General features: G+C 50.0%; 1 protein-coding gene across 29 annotated transcripts in view; it reads left to right on the forward strand.

Annotated features, from left to right (window-relative positions):
- PALLD (palladin, cytoskeletal associated protein) overlaps positions 1-15,621 on the forward strand; it is a 373,633-nt gene that overhangs the window by 340,231 nt on the left and 17,781 nt on the right. For 9 of the 29 annotated variants that reach the window (XR_014054993.1, XM_081494678.1, XM_081494662.1 and 6 more), the window contains 6 exons: positions 1,738-2,241; positions 7,118-7,253; positions 10,245-10,343; positions 11,101-11,151; positions 12,387-12,608; positions 15,444-15,593. Coding sequence is in view for 28 of the 29 variants with exons in the window: in XM_081494678.1 (XP_081350804.1) it covers positions 1,738-2,241; positions 7,118-7,253; positions 10,245-10,343; positions 11,101-11,151; positions 12,387-12,608; positions 15,444-15,593 (1,162 nt within the window). In the remaining variant the exon portion in view is untranslated. The remainder of the gene's footprint in view (positions 1-1,737; positions 2,242-7,117; positions 7,254-10,244; positions 10,344-11,100; positions 11,152-12,386; positions 12,609-15,443; positions 15,594-15,621) is intronic. The other 20 variants (XM_081494688.1, XM_081494671.1, XM_081494787.1 and 17 more) reach the window with 3 other exon arrangements.

A 15,621-nucleotide genomic window follows, 5' to 3' on the forward strand; every position in this document is an offset into this window, starting at 1 on the left:
TCTTTTCATGCACTTCATTGTAATCGCTTCACTGTTAAATTATAGCCAGGAATCAATTTGTGGGAAGGAGTTAAGGGATTCCTTCGCTGATGTTGTATCTAGTGACACTTAATAACAGATCTGAAGCCCCATTTTCTTTAACTTTTGATCAGGACCTTCAGTTCCTCTTGCTTTGAGTTTGAAGATTTAATGTCTATAGATAAGGAAGGCTTGGGGGGGGTTAATTAATTTATTATAATTAGAGGCTAATCACTTTACAGTATTGTGGTGATTCTTGCCATACATTGACATGAATCAGTCACGGGTGTACATGTGTCCCCCTATCCCGAACCACCCCCCCACCTCCCTCCCCATCCCATCCCTCTGGGTTGTCCCGGAGAACTGGCTTTGAGTGCCCTGTTTCATGCATTGAATTTGCACTGGTCATCTGTTTCACATATGGTAATAAACATGTTTCAATGGGGGTTTGCTTTTTAGTTTTAAATGGTTTTAAGAGGCATAGCTCTGCCTCTCAGTGGACTTTCCTGTGTTATTTGCTCTTAGAGTGTCACCTTCTGTAGGTGTTTCTTCTGACAGATGTGGTCAGTCTGGTGTGTATAAAAGAAAACATCTTGGATGTAAAACTCAGCTCGAGAAGAAAGGTTTTGAGTAAAATGAGAATAAGATTTTAGCTGATTGCTAGCTACTTGCTGACTTCTTTATCAAAAAAATTCGAACTCTCTGCTTGGTGGAAAATACTTGAGGAATTACAGCTGCATTGTAAAATACCAGGGCTTCCCTGGTAGCTCATCTGGTAAAAAATCCACCTGCAATGCAGGAGACACCAGTTCAATTCCTGGGTTGGGAAAATCTGCTGGAGAAGGGATAGGCTATCCACTCCAGTATTCTTGGGCTGCCCTGTTGGCTCAGACAGTAAAGAATCTGCCTGCAATGCAAGAGACCTGGCTTCGATTCCTGGGTTGGGAAGATCCCCTGGAGGGGGGCATGACAACCTATTCTAGTATTCTTGCCTGGAGAATCCCATGGATAGAGGAACTTAGAGGGCTGTGGTCCATGGGGTCACAAAGAGTGGGACACAACTGAGAGACACAGCACAGCACATTGTAAAAGTAATAATTTGTTACTGCTTGTTGAACCCCCTACATGTGAACGATAGGTGTTGTATGTATGTTTCAGATGTGATGCCAAATGTCAGTATGTATTAAGGTTTGTATAAATAGTTGGCAGTTTCAAAATTGGGGTAGAATAAACTTTGCATGTGTTTTTTAGGGAGAAAAGGCATAAATCAAAGTAGGCCTCCCCCCACCCCACCCCACCCCCAGATCAGCCTGTGGTATTTATTGATTACAGAGTTGACAGCAATGAGTTAGGCAAATTGGATTCACCTAAATCTGCCAAAAATAAGTTAAATCGGGTGTTTCCTTTAATTTTCCCATTGTGATAAATTTTTCCCAAAACGTTGGCCCCAGATGAGAGGGTGAGAATTCAGGTTAGAAGTTTCCTGCTTAAGAGATTCTGGTTCTGTTAAAATGCAGTGCTGTGGCTCCCGAGGGTCAGACAGCGTCCACTGGCATCTGTTAGCCGGCTCGGCTCGCCTCAGGTCCGAATCCGGTGAGACGCTGGTCAGCGGTGTCCTCGGTGGACCTCCGGCTCCTGGGGGGCGCGGTCACCGCCCCGCCCCCCCCCCCCCCCCCCCGTCCCTGCCGCACATCTGAAGGTGTCCTTTTCTCCCCGCAGGGACGCGCTCAGGATCCAGCAGCTGCAGCAGCAGATCCGCCGGGAGCGCGAGGCCCGCGCGCGCCCCTCGCCGCCCGCGTCCCCGGAGCCCCCGGAGTCGCGCGCGGAGCCCATGAGCGCGCTGGCTGCCCGCCCTGCGCCCGCCATGCAGGCCTCCAGCTCCTTCAGCTACGCGCGCCCCAAGCAGTTCATCGCCGCCCAGAGCCTGAGCCCCAGCGCGCCCCGGTCCCCGGCGCCCGCGTCCCCGCCGACCTCTGAGCCCGAGTGGAGCGCGCTCCCTCCGCCGCCCCCGCCGCTCAGCCCGCCTGCGCTCGCTGCAGGGCCAGACTTCTTCCCGCCGCCGCCGCCTCCACCTCCGCCCGGCCCGGGTCCCGCACCCCGCGCCGCCCGCCCAGGTCCCGCGCCCGCAGCGCTGCTCCGCGCCCTGCTGCCCTCGCAGCCTGCCACCGCCACCGTCTCCACCGGGGTCTCCGCCCTCGGCCTGCCGCGCGCCGCCCCCGCTGCGTGAGTGCCCACTACCCCTCTGCACCGGTCTCTACACTGGGGGTACAGCCGCTGGGGGCCGAGGTGGGGGCTGGGTGCGCGCCGAGGGGAGGTTGCAGTCCCTGCGTGCCGGGGATCAGGAAGTGAACTCGTACCCGCGCACGTTGTCCATCCGTGCAGTGATTGGAGGGAACAGGCCTGTCAGTGGCTACACTTGATGCAGATAAGCGAGGCCCTGTCCCAGGCCTGCATGATGCAGTCAGCCCTGTCCCCAGCCCCCACCCCATCTCTACAGGGTTCCATCATCTGCCAGACTCTCTGAATGGCTTTCCTTAGGTCACAGTGCTGATGTGGCAGCTCTCTAAAATCTTCACTTAGAAATTGTGAGGATAAATAAGCTGGCAAAACAAACCCACAGGGAGGTGTCTGGCACGTCTTGAAGTGTAGTAAGAGCTGGCACTCACCCATCCACTGAGGAGGTCAGAAATGCGTACTGGCCAAGGCGAGCCCAGGGCCACATCTCAACCCTCCCTGTTGAAATCCTGCTTCAGGGTTGGCAGGATCCCAGTACTCTTAAGAGAAAAAAGGAGGAGACCCTAAGTGGGGTTTCATATGGGAATAAAAGTAAGGAGACCCTAGAATTCGAGTTACACTCATTCACAGCAGGTTCCCACCCTGGGGTGGGCTTGTGGCTCCTTGGAGATGAGACTGCTGTTTGCCCTCCAGGTGTGTCCAGGAGTGCCTGTTAGGCACGTCCTGCTTTGTTAGGCCTTTTCTAAAGGCTGCCTGACGATTATGCGATTGAAATCTGGCTGCTTCTCAGGTCCTTATGGGAAAAAGCTCAGTCAGGTGACTGAGGTCACATAAGGAGGGGAGCGAGAGTGGTAGTGGTGTAATCATGGGCTTCGTCCAGAGTTGAGTCAATCCTCTGGCCTGAGCACACATTTGTCTCTTTGTTATATGATACCCTTTGTCCTCTTACTGTGGAAGGGCCATGAACACGCTTGCTCTTTGGAAGAAAAGCTATGACATACCTAGACAGTGATTTTAAAAGCAGAGACATCACTTTACCGGCAGACGTCTGTCTAGTCAAAGCTATGGTTTTTCCAATAGTCAGGTACGGGTGTGAGAGCCGGACCATAGAGAAGACTGAGTGCCAAAGAATTGATGCTTTTGAACTGTGGTGCTGGAGAAGACTCTGGAGAGTCCCTCGGACTGCAAGGAGATCAAACCAGCCCATCCTAAAGGAAATCAGTCCTGAATATTCATTGGAAGGACTGATGCTGAAGCTGAAGCTCCGATACTTTGGCCACATGATGTGAAGAGCTGACTCATTGGAAAAGACCCTGATGCTGGGAAAGATTGAGGGCAGGAGGAGAAGGGGACGACAGAGGATAAGATGGTTGGATGGCATCACCAACTCATGGACATGAGTTTGAGCAAGCTCCAGGAGATGGTGATGGGCAGGGAAGCCTGGTATGCTGTAGTCAGTGGGGTCTCAGAGTCAGACAGGACTTAGCAACTAAACAACAACAACATTTGTCAGTTGGAATTGGATGAAAAATGAGTCCACCACCGCCTTGGACAGGGGGGCAGTGTCACACCTTTTACCGTCTTAGACAGAAACAGTAGTTTATTCTGGTCTCCGACTTTGAAATTCCCTTGTATTCAGCAGTTTTAAGGGCTCATCTCAAGTGACAGAAGTGGTTACCTCTTAGCAGTGTCTGTCATGGTTGCTCATGTGGAGTCATGGTATTTTATAATTATTACCAGAGAGGAGACTAGCAGCTCCTACCATTTCTTCAAAGCTAATGGGGACATCACTCTGATTTTATGGCTGTGGGAAGCTGTACCCAAGGGAGGTCGGCCCTCTGACACCATGTTCAATGGTGACCCCAGGCCTCCAGCTCTATGGCAGCCCAGAAGCCACAGTTGTGTGGTCACCCTTTTGTCTGCAAAAAATTTCCCGTTGCGAAATCACACACACTTAAAGAATTCCTTCTTTTGGTTTGATACATGGAACATTTTTTCCTCTGCAAAAGTGTGGGATCACTGGTTTGCATTCTGAATTAAAAATGGAAAAGTAGCTTTTTAGCCATCATAATAACTCAAATAAATCAGTTCAGATTTGCCCAAGACTGAGTGTCCCTTTCAGTGCTGCCATGATCAGTTGGCACCCTTGAATTTGTAGGAACTGCCCAACCCTGGTCAGTTGACTTTGTTCAGTTACTTGCTTATGTTTCATGGGGCACTTGTGGTGATTGTAACAGCAGAATCGGGTTCACTTACCTGTTATTTGTCTGGCTGGACAGCTTTGCCATATGTGTCAAGTGCCCATAAGTAGACTGATCACAAGTGACTTAATGAAGTAGAAATCCATTAGTTCGGTTGGGTTTTGTCGTTCTTCTTTGGCTATCTGATACCAAAATCTTCAATGCAAATTTCAGATATCTCTATTTTATTTTTTTGGTGTTGCTTTTAACTTTTAATTTATATTGGAGTACAGCCAATTAACAATGTATTGAGAATTTCAGGTGGACAGCGAAGGGGCTCAGCCATACATATATATGTATCCATTCTCCGCCAAACTCCTCTCATCCAGGCTGCCATGTAACATTGAGCAGAGTCCCCTATGCTATGCAGTTGGTCCTTGTTGGTTATCCATTTTACATGGCATCCATTCTGCACAGCCGTGTGTACATGTCATCCCAATCCTTGTTTTGTGACTTGTGCAGGTTTCCTACACAGCCATGAGAGACAATGGTAAGTTCTCTTGACCAAGGCACAGAGCAAGCCCTGGGGATACAGGAGCTAACACAGTGTTCAAAGCCAGACAGACAGAATGGTCATACCTCTACCCCCATGGAACCAGAGGGCATAGACCATAGAATTCCTGGGGAGCAGTTTTGGATGCCAAGCTTGGTACGCCACTCATGTTGACATTAATGACTCTCACAGTCTTCCCTCTGAAAAATGGGAGCTCACTCCTATTGATCCCTGGCCTGGGTTACCCCTCCAGGACTGACATCAGTCCTCATTTAGGTATGAGAAAAATCTCCCCTGCTACCCATGTCCTCTGTCAGGCCGTTGTGAACACAGATGGTGGTTGTGACTCCTGGGCACTGATGCAGACCCCTCCCAGACACTGAGTCCATCTGGCAGTTTCCTGTCATTTTTTTCTAAATTGAAGGATAATTGCTTTACAGAATTTTGTTGTTTTCTGTCATACCTGAACATGAATCAGCCATAGGTACACGTATATCCCCTCCCTTTTGAGCCTCCCTCCCATCCCCCTCCCCACCCCACCCTCTAGGTTGATACAGAGCCCCTGCTGGAATATCCTGAGCCAGACAGCAAATCAGATATCTCTATTTTCTTAATCATCAGTTGCACTGATGGCTATTTTGTTGTTTGCGTTTAGCATTGTCTTGTTCTCATCTGTAAAAGTGTAGCTTCTAAACAGTCTTTGGAGATGTCGTTTTGCATCTGTGTCTGGGCAACGGAGGGCCCGGCGGAGGGCAGAGGCAGCGACGGACCACGGAGGCAGGGAGGCTGGACGGCCTCCCCACAGCCGGTGGCCTTGATGTGGATCAAGGTTTAGGGGATTTCTGTGGATCCAGTCCCTCCCCACTTTCCTTCCTGAGGCTGTGAGGTCACCGCCCTTCCCAAAGCTGGTTACAGACACACGTGTCCAGCCAATGGAGCGTCTCCAGTGGAGGCAGTTCCTACCCCAAGCACATGAGCACTGTTCACCGTGGCCGGCGGGTTGTGTTGTCACCAGTGCACAGGGGCAGGATGCTCCCGTGGGCTCGGCCTGACCATGTGCACGAGGGGGCCGGCACCCCAGACGGCGGGGCTACCACTGGTTCCCGGGCACTGTGAAGAGTGCTGGTTTGGGTAACAGTTTACTGTGAAGATATGTCTTAATTTTTAATTGTATGAACCATTGTGAAGGGAAAGCATCTCTGTCAGCAGACACGTTTTTATTCCTGAGAAGTGGCTCTGTGCTCCTCAGAAGTCAGTGGGTGCCATGTTGGGGGCAGATGCTGCGTCCTGCTTTCTCCCTGACCTTAGAGCCTCAGCCTTACTCTGTGTTCGGGTTTTAACATAATTTCTTCGTGTTTGCCAAATCACGTTAGTAATTAGTCCAAATGAGATACTCTCAGAAAAAGAGGTTCCCTGTTAAACTGAGAGGGTGCCTCACCCTGGCCCCCTCTTCCCAGTGCCCCGTCGACCCCCCGGACTGGCTCTGGCCGCCCTCCCTGATGCGGTCCTCCCAGTCCAGCTGCACCTGGCCCCCCCCTCCTGTTACCTGGCAGCACCACCTCCCTACCGCCACTGTATGAGCTGATTTTCGCAAGAATAGTGACTTGAGGCTGCTGCAGAGTCTGCTCTGGTGCCCGAAACAGAGCAAGGCCCCAGCCAGCGGATCAGCAAGGGTGTTGGCAGGCTGTCAGGGCTCCACACAGCATCCTGGGGTCCTCTTCCATTCATCCCTCCTCCACCCCTTCCCGGCCTGCATCCATTCCTGCTTCCTCTTTATTCCTGTCCCACCTAGAATTCCTGCTGCTTAGTGTGCTCTGTGATTTTTTTCCAGCTTTAGCATCAGTCCTTTAATGAATAGTCAGGGTTGATGCTCAAAGTCACAGACTGACATGGCAGAAACCCAGATCTGCATACAGACAGGGCCACATGTTGCTGCTGCCTCTCCTACCTCAGTGTTCATCTCGCCCTGTGACATGCCAGGGTGTGCCAGCGGTCCTGTCTGGCAGGACTAGTGGGTCCACAGCCAGCAGGATGGGTGTGGCCCCAGGGTGGACCGCACCCCTGAGCTCTTGGCTGGGTGTGCCTGCTGGACCAAACCCTGACCCTGACTCCACTGTGTGCTCACCCGCAGGGGGCTTCCCAAGAAGGCCAGCAGACCTGCCAGGATGGCCTCCGACGAAGAGATCCAGGGCTCCAAGGACGCAGTCATCCAGGACCTGGAACGCAAGCTGCGCTTCAAGGAGGACCTGCTGAACAACGGGCAGCCGGTAGGGGGCGGTAGAGGGCGGGGACGTGATGAGCATGAGCAGGTGGTAGAGGGCAGTTACTGGAGCCGCCCGAGTTCCATCCTCACCAGCCTTAGGGTTGGAGCCTCATCCTCACACCTGGCCTTCCGCCGGCCGAGCACCGTCCTCACAGCTGGTGTCGCTCCTGCAGCCCCCACGCTCCTCTCTGGGTTGAGGTTTCGTTGTGGAGGGGAGAGCATGTGGGGAGGCTTTGCTGCCTCCTTCCATGAACCATTCCTGGGGGCTGAGGGGAATACGGCAGCTTGGAGGTAGAGGAGGCAGGAAGGCTGAGGCTGAGGCCACGGTAGCACACTGAGAACCTTCGACACTACAGAGAAAAGGGACAGTCTACAGCCACAGCACCCCGATCACAGCCGAGCTTGTCCTGCTTGGAAGCTGAGCAGGGTCAGGCCTGGCGAGTCTTGGAGTTAGAGACGGAGAGAGGGAACCAGTCCCGCTGGAGGGTAGGGCTGGGGGCTGTGCCCCATGGCCTGTCTCTGCCCAGAGGCAGTGGATTGGAACTCAGTGCTGGGCTCTGTGCCCTGCTCTGCTTCTGCAGAGAAGGCCGTGCACCTTAGGAGACCATGCCCGATCTGGTCTAGACTGTCCAGGTGCGGGTTCCGTTACCGCGCTTGTCCTGGTCTGTCGGGGCAGCTCAGCTCAGTTCTGGAAGGGAGTGGTCACTGTTCGAGGCTGCAGGCTGTGGATGGACAAGTAGACCTGGTGACGGTCGACACAGGCACCTCCTCCACTGGGCCCAGTGCTTCCTTGTCAGGTGTTGTTTGTTTTTTGGGGTCACTGACCCTCATCACGTCCAAATTCTTGAAGGGCGTAGGCAGACGAGTCTAGGAAATGAGATTTCTTAGGTGGGGGCTAGTGACCTGTGTGCTTTATGGGGGGCATTTGCCTGGCTTTTAAGGAGAAGCAGAGAGGGAGCCTCTTGTAGAAAGTCTCCCTCAGAAGCTTCTCCAGAGGAGAAAGCCTGCGTGCTGATTATGTTTCCTAGGAGCTGCGATTATCCAGCCTCGATAGATAAAGATGTGAGCACAGACCACTTGAGTTGGAAGGGTGGGGCCCAGAGGAGGGTGTTGGGTACTGATCTTAGTTACTGGGACTGAGGAAGACTGAAGTGCTAATGAGACCTCATGTTACTCACCTCACTGAGATTTTCACAGAGGGAAAATATCTTCTCCCTGAAACAAGTGGTTGCATGTGTAAATGAACACATTCTGGAAGTTTTCCCTGGCTCTGTCAACTGGAGCCTTGGAAAGATTAAAACAAAACCTATGGGATCTTTCTCAAGCCAGGTAAAGGCTTTTTTCAAGGTTTTTTTGTTTGTTTAAATATTCCTTATGAACTAATAACTCTTGGTTTAAAAGATAAGATTTCTATAAGCTATTATTATTGCACTACATGTATTTATATTTGTTACGTATATATGTCATATATCTCTGTTGCATAGAAGTATATATTATTTGTATTTGTTCAGCAGTGAATGACATTTCCAGTATTTTCCATACATTTTCACATTTGAGAATTTTAAAGGGACAAGTAAGGTTTCCGTCCTTAGAAAATGTGACCTTCAGACAGCTTTTTCCTGACACTGCACATGACTCTGTCCGCATTTCTGGCGTCTTAGTATATGGGCTTTATATTCACACAGTGCAGCGAGTGGTTCAGAAACACAGCAGTGAGTGAGTCTGGCTCCTGGTGGTGGCGGGTGTGTCTGACGAGGGCCGGAATGTCGAGTGATGCTTCTGCTCCAGAGGAATGGGGTGGCACCACGCCGCCCTCCCCAAACATTAGGAAGGCTTTTTATGAGAGCAGGTGTTTAAAAAGGTATTTAAAACTATGTCTGAACACTGAATCCATGATTTTTTAACCCATGTGAGAAAATTAAACAACAGCGTGTGGACGAGACGTTCCGTGCCGCAGATGCCCGCCTCCACCTCTCCTCATCCTCAGCCCCTTTTCCCAAAACAAGGTCATTGGAACTTCAGGTCTGTTTGCCATTTGGCACATGTCCTGCTTCTCTTCCCGCTTTCCTCTGGGACTGAAACCAGCAATTACTGGAAAGCAGCGATTTACCCAGCATGTCTTCCTGATTAGAGTGTTTCTAGGAGAGTCTGTGTCTAGATTCAGAAGTTTGGAAGTTCATCTGAAATAACTTACACATTTTCTTAAATTTTATTTTGCGTTACTAATTATTCTTTATTTTGAATCAAAAGCTTGTTTTTAAAATGCCCCAGTGAATGGGCCGATGATCGTTTTGGAGCCAGCACTCAAGGGCATCCATCAGCCCATCAGACAGAATGCGAGTGGGCCGTTTGGTTGGTGTTCAGGCCAAAGCCCTGGTCACTCAATGCAGGAGCATCACCACCCTCCCTGGGAGCGGTCTCCCCGTAGGCTGGAGGCCGTAGGTGTCAGGTCAGCAGGCTGCTTCCAGCCCCTCTGCTAGGTCAGCGTGGGCAGTCAGCCTTCACGGCTTCCTGTGTTTGCCCTGTACCTGGCCCCTGAGAAGAGCTCTCGAAGCAGCACTGCCCACCAGCCTCGGACTCCCTCCTCAGGCTCGGGGCTGTTCTGAAGCCTGTGATAGCTATGACCATAACACATCCTGTAGAAAACATCTTGCTATGTAAAGGTCTTTGTCTTCATATTTGTCATTAGGCATAAATACATGACACACACTTTTAGGTGACTTCTGCCCTGTTGCTTGCTATGCTCACCTTCAGTCTGTGCTCTGTTAGTTGATGGCTTTCGGGATGGGTCACCCTGACTCTCAGCACAGGGTCAGGACTAGGGGGGCAGTGGGAGCAGGTGAACACAGAGAGGAGAGGGCTCCTGTCTGCACAAGCGTCCACAGGTGGAGAGGAGCGGTCACAGAGAACCGCAGACCCGTTTGCTCTTTGCGTTCATGTTCTCAAGGCGCTGCAGCAGTGTGATTTCTCTGACTTGTGTGGCTTCTTTGCTTAGAGGTTGACCTATGAAGAAAGGATGGCGCGGCGCCTGCTGGGTGCCGACAGCGCGACCGTCTTCAACGTCCAGGAGCCGGAAGAGGAGACGGCTAACCAGGTACGCGATCCTCCCAGCCTCCCGGGAGAGCAGTGTTCTCCACCTGCCACCCCCAGCCTCCCTAGGGACCTGGTCCTGGGGCCAGCTCTGTGCAGAAGCAAGGGTGGGTCACAGGCTGCCTCTAGCCAGCAGCTAGTGAGCACGCCCTGTGTTGAGCGGGTGATGGAGTTACTTCAGTCGATAACACCTGTCCTTTTTGTCTATCCATTAGTTTCTCTCCTTTCAAGGATCTTTCTAATTTCCCTGTCCTGTGCTGTAATGCAAAACAGGTTTGTGTGGAGGAACATACATTCACTGAAATTATGTGAAATCACTCATGACTATTTTCAATTACGTTCTTAATATCTCATCCAGATGAAGTATCTACGTACAGAAAAGAATGTTTTTCTCCACAAATGTAGTTAAAAATCAGTAATGAGCAGGGAATCTGCTTTGTTCCCCTGCTAACACCAGAATCACTTCATGGATTTGCTGTGAGCTGTTTATAATCTCCACTGCTTATAATCTCCACTGCTTCTATTTGAAGTCTCCATATGTATTGAATAGTTTTAAGATAAAAGAAAGCTTTTGAACACAAATTTAAAGGATCAAGTAAACTCTTTCTTCTGTCTATTGAGAAATGGATCAGCCTTCAAAATCTGGAAGTTTTTCTGTGTTAAATATTGCTCCCACCAGAGTTTGACTTAAAGCTAGAAATCTGGTTGCATTCTTGCAGCTTCTCTCGCTGGGCTTCACTACTTCTTTTCTGCTGTTTCAGGACCCCTGGCCATCTCGTGCTTCTGTAGAGAGTCCTCTGGACGGTCAAAAGGTCACCTGTTACCTCTCTTCTCCTCCCAATCCTTCTGTGTCCATTTCCTCTGTTCTCCCTCGTGTACTTGTGTGTCTGTACTTCCTGCCATACATTAGTTACTGATGCACTGACCATGTCTGTTTTCATTCAGTATCAGATGGACAGTTACTGCAGTGTTATTTGTCATGTCATTTATTTACAGAGTTGAATTTTATTCTGTCCTTTATGAATACTCTGAATTTTAAATTGTGAGAAGTTTCTCATTTGTTAAAAGTTTTCTAGGAGAAAAAAGAGCTAATTCTTAAACTGATTAATTTGATAATAATTAGACAAAACAACTTATGTATTTCCTGCAGTTTTATTCATACTGCTGAATTTCTTCCCTGAAGCCAACAGACTTTTTTGGGTTTGGGGGTGTGCCATGTGGCGTGTGACATCTTAGCTCGAACCCTGCCCCCTCCACTGATAGTGCCAGGTCTTAACCATTGAGCACCAGGGAAACCCCACGCCAGACTGTTTTTTAATTGAGTAACTTTAAGAGAAAACTTCATTTGAAACAACCTTTCATTTAATATTAAATAGAGAATGTCTCATAATGGGCTGCCTTTTCTTTTCTATACTTCATGACAAGAGGTCTCTTGGTACCCCTTCATTACCAGAGGATGCTGGCGGGCACTTGATGCCTATTTTTTTAACCACATATTTGACTGGACTATCAGTCCTCTTTTTCTCTTAAAGAGGGTGGAGAATGCCCAGAGCTGGGGAGCTGAGGGAAAGTCAGAATCTGGGTGGGGAGGATTGTCAGGAGAAGGCAGTAAGGTACCATTTCTGCATCACCCGCTGGAGAAAAGGCCAAGTGAGCCACAACTGCCCTTCTGGGAGGTGCTCACCCTTGGACAGGGAAGGGTCAGCGTGGCATCAGTGCTTAACTTTTATGAGCAGCCTAGGAGTAACTGTTGCCTTTTTTTTTCTTCTCCGCATTCTAAGAGAGAAGAGAAAGAAACTCATTCTCCTAGTTGTGTGGCTGTAGTATTTTTTGGTTGATAGGACTTGAGGATGGTTTGAAATACCACGCGTCCTTCCTGGTGTTCTTTGTTTTATGTGGGAGTGACTGGGGTGCAGACTCATTGTTTAGGTCTGTAGTAAAACCATGGCTGTCCTCTGGGAGCCTGACTGGAGAGGGGCTGAGTCTGGTGGGGTACTGTGTACCACGAGGGACCCAGTCAGTGACACGACCCCTCTGTCTGACTCAGGAGTACAAGGTCTCTAGCTGTGAGCAGAGGCTCATCAGTGAAATTGAGTACCGGCTGGAAAGGTCCCCTGTGGAGGAGTCAGGGGACGAGGCACCCTGCGGGGACACGTCTGTGGAGAGTGGAGTGGCCCCCTTCTTTGAGGTGAAGCTGAAGCATTACAAGATCTTTGAGGGTATGCCCGCGACATTCACGTGCAGAGTGATCGGCGACCCAAAGCCCAAGGTGAGTGGGGAGACAGCCTCTTCAGAGCTGCGTGCCCTGAGGATAGGTCAGCTTCCAGCCCGCAGGGTGTGTGGTAGGAGGACGAGTGCCGGAGTTGAAAGTGTGAAAATGTCAGTCACTCAGTCGTGTCCTACTCTTTGCGACCCCATGGACTGTAGCCCGGCAGGCTCTTCTGTCCATGGGATTCTCCAGGCAGGAACACTGGAGTGGGTTGCCGTGCCCTCCTCCAAGGGAGCTTCCCAACCCAGGAATTGAGCCCACGTTTCCTGCATTGCAGGCAGATTCTTTACCATCTGAGCCACCAGGGGAGCCCCTAGACTAGGACAGGATTGAACAGAATAGGATAGGGTAGAATGGGACCCAAGAGGGCAGGACCGCATAGACTAGGCAAGGAGCGCCTCACAGCCTCACCTCTCTCACTCACGAGGCGCAGGTGTCGGGCTCAGCTCCAGTAGGTTGACGAGCTTTCCCAAGGCCAGAAGGCTGTGCACAGCCAGGCCTGAGCTCGAACCCCGTCCGTGCTCTGTACTGTACAGAGGAGTGAAGCTGCCACTAGTGGTGGGAATCATATCTTTAATCCACAAGGCCAGGGCCTGCTGTGTATACAGAGGCGGAGGGGCAAGAGTACCACAGGTGGGGCTGACCCGGCCAGAGCCCTGTCCTACAGGCACACAGGGACACTGGGTGGCGGGTGGCCCTCTCTTTAGACAGAGAGTAGGGTCACTGCTCACGGCCCCACAGAACAGCACACAGGACTGCACTTTTCCCTAGGACTGGAGAAAAGACAGGAGGAGGCACAGTGAGAAGCTGAAACTCCACCTTGACACTCTCCCAGGACATTCTGCCCTCGACAGGCTTGTTCCCTTGAAAACATGAGAAGACTGGAGCGAAGTTCCAGTTCACAGTGTTTTCTGTACCCTCCCCACCCTCAGAGCAGTCTTGGTAGGATGTTGGCACTGTCTCTTAATTTGGGCTTCCCTGGAGGCTCAGATGGTAAAGAATCCACCTGCAATGCGGGAGACCTGGGTTCAGTCCCTGGGTTGGGAAGATCCCCTGGAGGAGGGCATGGCAACCCACTCCAGGACTTTTGCCTGGAGAATCCCGTGGACAGAGGAGCCTGGCAGACTGCAGTCCATGGGGTCGAGAAGAGTCAGACACTGCTGAGCCGCTCAGCACAATACGTCTCTTAATTCTCATTTGAAGCTTGTCTTCTAAGTATAATACAGGTGAAAAATAGAATTAAAGGGAAAAAAGAATTCTAAAGAACTGGCATAGCAGCAAGAAGGTGAAAGGAAGAGATTATATACTGATCAGAGCTTCTTTGTTCCATCGGAAATAATCCAACCAGTAAGAGCATGATAATTATGAAGTGTCAGCCTTTATGCAACTTAGCTTTTAGGACTGAAAGTTACTAGTCTATTTCGATGGTGAACTGTTAGGTTCTGGAGACTGGTAATATTGGTGATACACTTCCCGTGAAAACTAGGATGGGGAAAGCTACAGCTCTCAGATCCTCGTTGTTGGTGCACTTACTTCGTGTTATCTGTTTCTAGCCTTTTCCTGCCTTAGACATGAAAGGTTTAAGAAGGGTTTTTCAATTCAGAGGCTTTGACAGGGAGTAGCAATGAAAGGCCAGCTGTGGTCTCAACTTGCCAAGTGATGCACATGCAGGAGGAAGTTCATCTTACGGCAGGCTCTGAAGTAGGTTTCCTCTGCTGGGAATCAGTTAGGAGTGCCCTGGGCTGCAAGGAACAGAGGTGACCACATCCTGCTTAAAAAACGAGGATGTCATTTCCTCCGGCCAACACAGCGTACTGGCTGTGTTGGGGCTGCGGCTCTGTGACCATCACTGTGGCCTAACTTCTGCTGTGAAGTTCATTACCAGCTCAGATACAACCACCCAAACGTGAGAAACCGATGCACCTGGGATCTTGCTTAAAGGTGAGAGAGAGGAGCAGGGACCTGTAGAAGAGATGGTTTGACCATTTAGAATGTTTCTGTCTAATCAAGATGTACTTTTATTGTATTTTTCACAATTTTCTATCGCTCCAAGTTAAAATATTATTTGAAAATTAGTTTAAATGCTGCTGTGCTTAACATAGTGGGGAGAGCTGGTGAACTGTAACCTTCAACCTTGCGCCCCCCCACCCCTCCCTCTCACCCTGTTCTGTTTGTCTGACACAGACAAATTGACTGGACTTTAGGGTCTGGTTTTTTTAATCTTGAGATAATGTTTTTACCTTTCACAAGTAATGCATGTTCACTTAGGACGTTTGAAAACAGAAGCACAAAGAAGACTGCGATGCCAGCTGAGAAGTCATCAGTGTCTTCCTTGTAAATAATAGATGAGTGTAAATGCCGCTTATATATATACATATTTATATATATTTATTTTATATGTATATTATTAATAATTTAATATATTAATATATCTTATTTTAATATTTTAATTTATTATTTAAAATACATATTTTTAACTTCATTATTTGGCGGCACCACGTCTTAGTTGCAGCATACAGGATCTGTGATCTTAGGTGGGGCAAGTGGAATCCAGTTCCCTGACCAAGGATTGAACCTGGGCCTCCTGCATTAGGAGCAAGGAGTCTTAACCACTGGACCACCAGGGAAATCCCTATACCTCTTCCTAGAAAGAAAGAGAATGTGTAATTTCTGAAGCTAAAATAGAACTAGCCTTGTTTGTTGTCTCCTCTTGTCCCTCAGAAGTCAAGGTCCTGCTCAGGGGTCCAGTCTCTCACTCTGTTGCAGGAGCTCAGAGCAGCCCCTCACCCACCCCGACACACATAGGCCTCACCTTCTCTCTGCCTCCTCCCGCAGATTTACTGGTTTAAGGACGGAAAGCAGATTTCCCCCAAGAATGATCACTACAGCATCCGCAGCGACCCCAGTGGGACCTGCTCCCTGCACACTGCAGCCTCCACGCTGGAGGACGACGGCAATTACACGGTCATGGCCTCGAACCCTCAGGTGGGAAGCGCGGCGGCCCGGCTCTGCT

The sequence above is a fragment of the Giraffa tippelskirchi genome, chromosome 1 (genome assembly GCF_054371585.1).
Source record: "Giraffa tippelskirchi isolate mGirTip1 chromosome 1, T2T-mGirTip1v1.2.pri, whole genome shotgun sequence".
Classification (NCBI taxonomy): Eukaryota; Metazoa; Chordata; class Mammalia; order Artiodactyla; family Giraffidae; genus Giraffa; species Giraffa tippelskirchi.